The 8,195-nt window shown below is 41.1% G+C and overlaps 1 protein-coding gene across 1 annotated transcript; it reads right to left on the bottom strand.

Annotated features, from left to right (window-relative positions):
• Positions 1–1,066: 1,066 nt before the first annotated feature.
• Positions 1,067–7,958, bottom strand: kcnk1b (potassium channel, subfamily K, member 1b). The gene is made up of 3 exons (XM_075477539.1): positions 7,407–7,958; positions 3,954–4,349; positions 1,067–2,182 (listed from the first exon to the last, which is right to left on the bottom strand). Exons 1-3 carry the CDS (start codon positions 7,759–7,761, stop codon positions 1,926–1,928), a joined length of 1,008 nt encoding a protein of 335 aa, XP_075333654.1. The 5' UTR covers positions 7,762–7,958; the 3' UTR covers positions 1,067–1,925.
• Positions 7,959–8,195: the final 237 nt, after the last annotated feature.

Here is an 8,195-nt window from a genome sequence, read left to right as displayed (position 1 = left end):
GTTTACATCAGATGGAGGATAAGAGGAAACTTTAAAACTTTTGATTCCTCTTGATAGAGATACATTTTTATTATCACCCATGGGTGTATGTTTCTTGAGGGTGTAGGTGTGTATTAAACTCTAAACATGAACGGATACTTTCCTTTCATAAGCACATTTAAAACAATTATAGCAGATAATTAGATCTGTTTTAGCTGCACTGGTGTTTGAATTTAAGATTTCAAGTTCTCTAAGGTACCAATTCAAGTACATCACTTTCATTTAATGAAACATTGTAAACTTTCCTCGTGTCATATTCAAAAATATACATTTCGACATTCAAATTTTGTAAAGACAGTAAAACAGTTTCCACTTTTTGAAAGCTTCCAGCAATTGCCAAGCCTTTACAGGTCCCCCACAACAAAAGTCTTTTAAATAAAAAAAATGATCTACAGCTTTCTCAGATTAAATCCTCATCCTTTTCTTGAGATATTCCAGCTGTTATGTTTCTGGATACTGCCTGGCTGCAGTCCATGTGCAAACAGAGCTCTTTCCATGACGGTAAAATTGAAAATGCCAGCCTCCTCTAGTTCCCTAACCTCCCTTCCCTTCTTACACAGTCTCACACACAGTGAGCCATTCGGATGGATCAATAAATCATAGTGCTTCACACATGAACGACTCTGAAACTCTGCTGCAACATGTTGAAGGTCACACAAATCTACACAACGCTTTCCAATCACACTGAAATGTGACGACGTGCAGTGAAACGTGGATAGCCGACACCTCTCTAAGAAGAACCCGAAAATGCTACAACACATCGACTGTACTATCTGGATTCTTACATGCAGCAGCTTCTTTAACAAACCATGTGGTTTGAAAACTCAATTTTAAAAAAATGTGCAGATGATCTTCTGATCACGGATCCTGGTCTTTTGAAACTATTTCCTCTCTATTACTCCACCGTGCGACCCCTTTTCTTAAGAAAATCTGTTCTTGCCAATTCTATACTGAACATGTTGTAGCTCTGTAAAGCTTGGCTAGCAACAAAGTGATTAGCCTGTGCTGTGCACAACCCCCCCCCACCCCCCCAAAAAAGCCTCTCTCAAATAAAGATGTCATGGGACTCCTTTGTTTTGTCTTTGTCTGAGTCCTTGATGCAGCAGCCCAAATTCAATTCCATCCAGGTCCCTTTGTCCCATGCCTTTCTCTCCACCTTCTTTCCTGTTGCTCCCTAACTATCACTTCCAGACAAAAGAAGAAAATGCCCGATAATGATGATATCAAATAAAAGATGTCATAACACATCACCAGTAAATAACACTAATGCTAATAATTCTTACTTGCAGATATTTGTGTGTCTTGGTTACACTTTGGCTAATAGTTAGCAGGTGTGTTCATTCAAAGTGCTCCTGGACACTACGTTTAAAACATTTACCGGATAACGTACATTCCAAATACCTGTCAAGCTGTTTCTATTCTATATGAAATATGTCCATATCTATGTACTATTTTGTGACAGACGATAGTCTTGTATTTCCGCTAGATTTAAAAGACAAATGACTTCATAAAATATTCCTAAATGTGCAATTAATAATTCAGCCGTTAAAGATGCTTCGCTTCTGAGAGTGATAAATGCAGCAGAGGACTTTTACTTTATCACTGACTTTGTATTTTTAGCTGCTGTTGAAATATTAATTGTTCCGTTATTAATTTACAGAAATTCAGTCTCTGCTGGCTAACACACTATTGTCTGTATTGTGGTTCAGTTAAGGAGGTTGTTTGCTGGATATAAGTTGTCTTAACCGGTTGATCTCTAAAAGTTTTCAGATATGAGTGTCGTAGAATGCTTACAGTTGAGACTGATCTACTCATTCTATCTACCTCTAGTCTGGCATGCGTTACCCCGCAGCTTTTACGTTAATCGGTGGGGATTCTGTCGATATTTACTGGATCATAGGATCATCGTTGGGAGAGGCCAGAGCTTGGACGCTAACAAACGTCTGGCTTTTGTCGTCACAGTGGGCTGCGGCACAGTCGGACACAGTGGTGAAGGACAGGTGATCGTGCTCCAAAATGGCGAGGTGGTCGTGCGGCTTCTCCTTCTTCAGGTAGAACATCTTCCTCAGCTGCTTTAGTTGCTGCAGCTCACAGAAGGTCTCCAGCACCACCAGCATGACTATCAGGCCCAGGATCAGGTAGACTGAAGACACAAACACACAGAATTAAATGAAGTGTGAATAATAATAATAATAATAACTGCAGTGAGAACTAAAATTATTATCATCCAGACAACAGTAAATATGATCCTGACATAAACTGTTAGAACACCTCTCTTTGTATTATAGAATAATGTTACAGAATCATTCCATCTCCCTCTTAAAATTGCTTCTTTATTGTGCCAACCGCTGTTGTTCGGTGCATTGACACAAGGGGGCAGTAGTTAGCTAACCATGTACCAAACAGCAAAGGATCTGCTTTGTTGAACAGCATGACCAAAACAAAGAGAAGCCTTTTTCAGACAATACTCTAAATCTCCTGTCAGGTGTGTGTCTACGTCAAATTTCAGATTCTTTTTTTTTATTATTTCTTCCTTTTGGAGAAATATAATCTAGTATTTGTGGGAAGCGGCATGTTTCACAGTGCAATTTAGGCAACAGTATGTTGTTGATATGCTGCATGAATGCAGAAAGCACAGAGCAGTGCCCTACTCTATACTCAAATCAGTGACTACTTATAACCAAGTGTAAAATCAAAGCAAGCTTAAAAAAAAATAAATGATCAACATATGAGGCAGTCTTCATTATTTGTGCATACTGCATTTGGCTCCTTTATTCCAATGCACAGAATGGTTCAGATAGTGGTGATACTGGTGTCACTTCATACACAGACGTGTAATTCTTCATATAGGAAGTTGCACGGATGTGTGTGGGGGCCATTTATACATGCAAACACATTCTGTTGAAGCCTTCTCTCCTCCTACAAACCGGCACATTGTTCCTACTGACTGACGTCACCTCTCTGGCTGCTGCGTACCACACACCCACGTCACACATGCTGGAGAAGATTCACTGGATTAGCATTCGACAGTCACGCACACCCACAGCTTGTCAAGACTCAGTGGTTTCAAACTGAGTTTTATCCCAGATGCCGTTGGCCCCAACAGCGGCAGCATGCAGCAAAAGCCACCCAAAGAATGAAGTCAGCGCCTTGCTGCTCTCCAATAAGCCGTGGCCCTATTTCAGAGCTGCACCATCTTGTGGTGGTTTTAAGCAGAATGGGAAATGTCAAATGATGCTTTTTCAGCAGCACTTAACAGTTTTAATGAGAATTTGCATCGTTTCGAAATTTGCTGTGACGTATAGATATCACTGTAACACAAGGCTTCCAAATAGAAGCAACTTTAATGATACCTTGTGTGAGCGAGGCTGCTCATTTTTTAGAATCAATAAGATTCTAAGATTAGATAATAATAATAGACCATGAACCTAATGTGTGTATTTTTTCATTTGATGCATGTGCGTCCCATATTTGCATTATGCAGGTTTCTGCAAAAGGGTTCAAGCAATGGACCCAGCAGATTCTGTGACACGTATGCAGGTCAAAGATCACTACCATAAAAGCTACAGATGTGATATCCTCACAACAGTAAATCATTACAACCTTAATTCTTAGAAATTGGGACGACTCAGTTTTAGACCACAAGTATGCACGAGTAACATTCACATAAACTTTCAGGGGATTTTGTGGGGGAATTCATGACATCTGTTCCTCCTGTGCGAATTAATGTAGTACTTGTGATATCCTCTTTGCGCCTGAAAGCAACACCAGTGTGCCTCTGGTGTTGAGAACCACAGGCCGGCAACTAATGTGACAATTAAAACCAAGAGCACGACATGCTGAACATCGTATCGCTGAAGATCATTCAAGGTGAAAATAGTTCAGCTGAAACCAAAAACTTTATTCGCACTCACCAGTGATGCCCAGTTTGTAGAGCTCCCTGAACTTCTGATTAGCGGCCTCTCCAGGTACGTAGTCTCCCAGGCCGATGGTGCTGAGAGAAATGAAGCAGAAGTAGAAGGACTCCAGGAAGTTCCAGTTGTCCTCCAGCGCTGAGAAGATGGCGGCAGGGATGAGGAAGAAGCACGAGACGGCCAACACGGCCAGCAGAGTGGCGTGAACGATGGCCACCAGTGGTTTGGACAGGCCCCAGCGTGTGTGGATGTACACGACCGGCCTCCGCGTGCTGAACACCATGATCCGTTGCACCACAGCAGTGAGGAAGAGGAGGGTGAAGGGGATGCCAATCATTGAGTAAATAATGCAGAAGGCCTTACCGCCATCTGAGAGCGGTGCTGTGTGGCCATATCCTGTAGGGGAAAAAAGGAAAACAGGGAACAGAGAGTGTTTCAGTTACAAAAGTTGCGACAGGAATAGACTGCAATGAGAGCACAACACCTAACCCATAAGATTGTGTTTCTTCTTCCTCTGCGTCAGGTGTGCATTATTCACGTGTGATAGCTTTCAAGTACGGTAGATGTTTTGTTAAAAAAAAAAAGTTTTCAGACTTTTCAAGTTTTTCTGAAACATGCCGTGATGGTGAGTCTCAAACATTTTCCGCAGTGGCAACGCAAAAGCAAAACATCAGCCCAAGTATCGGACCCATCAATGAGCACTTTGTTCAAACAACTTCTGCAGCAAGGGCAACTCCCAAGTCTTCTTGGGAATGTTCCTAAAACCACGGCACATCTTTCCTCCTCAGAGACACGGTACTTCAGCTCCAGACATTTCTGGGTCACTTCTGGACTTTCAGAGAGTTTTCCACCCTCTTGGTGGTGTGTCTCAGGTTGGCTCATGCTCAGTGCCTGGTTTCCTCCTCACATGCCATTGGGAATTGTTTTTGACAAACTTCCAGCGAGCTGTCCTCTAACTGGTAGTTAGGAATAGCTTCTATCTAGTTTTTACCTTCAACGTAAAGTTCTGTGCTGCATCAGTTTTCTTACATTTCTTACAATAATGGAGGCTTCTCCCGACCTCATGCATTCTTTTCGACTCTGACATACACCATTAATTGTGAGAATTTATGTGTGCAGGCGTGTGCCTTCCATACAATTTCCGTACAAGTGAACTCTAGGTAAGTTTCAGAGGCAACTAAAGGACCACAGGTGGAAGTTGCACCAGTAAACCAGTGCGAGCATCATAAAAAAGGTGTTTATATCCATTTAAATGGGATTTCCTTTTTTTTTTTTTGTCTTTGTAATTTAATCAAAAAAGCAAGACTCCAGAAACCCGGTGTCACTTTGTCAATGTCGGGATCCACGTATTCATCGATGAGGAAAACTTCACTGATTAAATGGTAACAGCCCTTTGTTTACTTGATTAGTAACATGCTGAGTCATAATTGCTCAATGAGCAAAAAAGAATCTTTCAAGAATCAAGAGTCTTCCATCTTGATAGATATCACATTGGCACACAAGAATATTTCACCAGTGCTAAATGCAATTTACTGCGCTGTTGTTTCAACTGTCATTTTGCAAATTAATATGTAGCCTATACTTAAATCTAAAGTCCCTCTGCATTTCGTATTCCAATGTCCAATATTTGAGCTTGACTGATACACTGTAGATTAGCTGCTGTATATGTGCTCACACTGAGCAATGTTCTGTTAAAAGTCTGACTGTGACATTAACAACAACAACAAACAATAAAACACAATAAGAAGCTTACAGACTTCAGTAAAGCAGGCACAGGCAGGTTGAGGTTGATGCTCAGTGAGAACAGTTATGGAGTTGTGTGTCGTTGGGGTGAAGAAAGCGTGACTTTAATACCTGACAGGGTCGTGCAAAGCAGACCTAACGAGAATCTTTAAAAACACCACGGCCCATTAACATAAGTATGAAAATAACAAAACCGCTTCGAAGTGACCTGAGAGGTTAAAAAAACAACAATTAACCTTCAGCCTCTACTTCTTATTTGCTCAGCACGAAGCAATGCCTCTTGTTTAGAATAAGATGAACTGGGAATGAATTTTGTAACTTCCCTGACGTAACACTGTGTAGCAAAGTTAGCAGAACATATCGAGATGCCTTTGTCCTATTAGGAACAATACAAAGAGAGAAGGTGGAAATTATTTTAGTGCCTATGACTTCAGAGATGGAAAAACTATCACAGAAAGTCAGCTCCATCTAATCTAGATGTTTTGTCGAGATAACGTTCAATGCAGCCACACTATAAGTAGCACACGAGGCATCTGTAGGATCATGTATGTTGCAACCTCACAGATAACTTGTGGTCAGGCTAAAGGTTCCTCAGGTAACCTGACTGACAAGCAGCTGCAAGCCATGTTCTTTAGTGCAAAGATCAAAGGAAATGCATGACTGCCCTGTTATGCAAAATGAAGGAATTACCCTCATTATTATAATGATAATAAGTGTCTGAGGAGAGTGAATGGGATGATCAGGTTGATATGGGCACGGTCTGAAATTGTGTATCTGTCCCTGACAATAGGTATAAGCCGTCCTCTGCCTGGAATATACAATACACGTTGTGTATTGAATATGAAGGTGATGAAATAACGGACATTTTGATCAAATACATGTGGTATGATCAGAATCAGAATCAAAAGGTTTTATTGCCAAGTAATTTTTACATCACGAGGAATTTGTAGTATATGTTACGATGTAGTGTCAAAGTCAAAGTCAACTTTATTGTCAGATCTGTATACGTACAGGACATACACAGGCTTGAAATGACGTTTCTCTCAAACTCAATAGTGCAGCGCAGCGGTAGCATTTAACTTAACTTAACACTTGAATACAAGGCAGAAATAAACTATGGTAACCGGTAAACAGAGTGACAGCACAATGTGGATATATGTATATATACAAGTCTATATTATTGACATCAGAAGTAGTGGCAAGTAAGTAAAATAAATATGTTTATGTGCAAATATATATGTGCAAGTAAATGTAAAGGTCCTTGGTGTATTCTACGACTAAAATTATAGTGTGCAGTGGATTTGGAGTAGTGCAAGTATAACAGTAGTGCAATTTGAATGTTCAGATTTGTACAGAGATGAGTGCAAAAAACAGTTCTTAATGAGTTCGGTGTTGAATTTGTGAGTTATGTAGAGTCATTGATTCAGACGTGTGTTTTAAGATGAGGTTAGAAAGGCAGAGCAGGGAGAGAGTTGATCCATCTGACTGCCTGGTGAACGAAGCTGTCCCTTAGTCTACTATGTTACGATCAACAAATTAAGCATGGTAGTTAGGCCACGTGTTTGTATAGCACACTAACTGTAAGTCGTTCAAAACGATGAAAAATAGTCATCTTTCGGGTCAAACCTGGCTCGTTCACTAAACCTACATTTGATGTTATTGTCGCGCGCCTTTGAGCATCGTGTCTTATCCTGAGCGATGATGACCTACCTGTGGTGGACAGCACCGTGCTGGCAAAAAACAGCGCAGAGGTGAAATCCCAGTTCCAGTTGGCTGAAGCATTATTGAGTATGGAAACCCCATAATTACTGGCCTCCAGGGCTTTCTGCAGAAACCGCTCGAGCCGCTCCTCGGAGAGACACTCGTTTTCCTGGAGAAACTGTTTTTTGATGGCCCTCAGCTCCTGGCGCAGGAGGTCTTCGTAGGGCAGCTCGACCGACGAGAAGACGACGGCGCCGAATATCAGATAAAGGACATAGCCCAGAACTAGAGATACAAAATACCACGTCGATTTGTGATTCTGTATCAAACGCACACATGAATTGCTGGCTAGAGACTGGAGCATTTTCGAGCTATATCACCCCGATATTATGTTACGTTACAATGTTACGTTAGTTTAACAATAAACTGAACGCTGTGATTGAAACCGAGCCGCTTGTTATTTTAACGAAATATATCCTACTGTATGATAACCTAAACGAGGATGTTGCTGCAGACAAAGCTCAGATGAGGTATCCTCTTCCCCCTCCGCCAAACCTGCTGTGGCTTGTGGGGCTTTCAAATATATTAGGAAATCTCACACTTTTACTACGCGATGATTGTATTCTGAAAAAAAGAAACTGGTGTTCACGATAAAATGCCAACAAACTCGCGCAGAGTTGGTGCACAAGTATCTAAAAACTAATGGGTGTCCTCTGATTATTTAGACCTGCAGTCACTTTGCTGTTCTACTTTTTAAAAACCGCAACCCTAAAGACTCTCATAGCCGAAGTCTCGAAT

This window comes from Odontesthes bonariensis, chromosome 2, assembly GCF_027942865.1.
Source record: "Odontesthes bonariensis isolate fOdoBon6 chromosome 2, fOdoBon6.hap1, whole genome shotgun sequence".
In the NCBI taxonomy this organism is placed as follows: Eukaryota; Metazoa; Chordata; class Actinopteri; order Atheriniformes; family Atherinopsidae; genus Odontesthes; species Odontesthes bonariensis.
This window is presented reverse-complemented; position numbering and strand designations above follow the sequence as displayed.

Coding starts and splice junctions, on each gene's coding strand:
- kcnk1b (XM_075477539.1), bottom strand. CDS start 7,761: ATGCTCCAGTCTCTAGCCAGCAATTCATGTGTGCGTTTGATACAGAAT. Junction 4,350..7,406: donor CACGGTGCTGTCCACCACAG/GTAGGTCATCAT, acceptor TTTCCCCTACAG/GATATGGCCACACAGCACCG. Junction 2,183..3,953: donor CTACAAACTGGGCATCACTG/GTGAGTGCGAAT, acceptor TTGTGTCTTCAG/TCTACCTGATCCTGGGCCTG.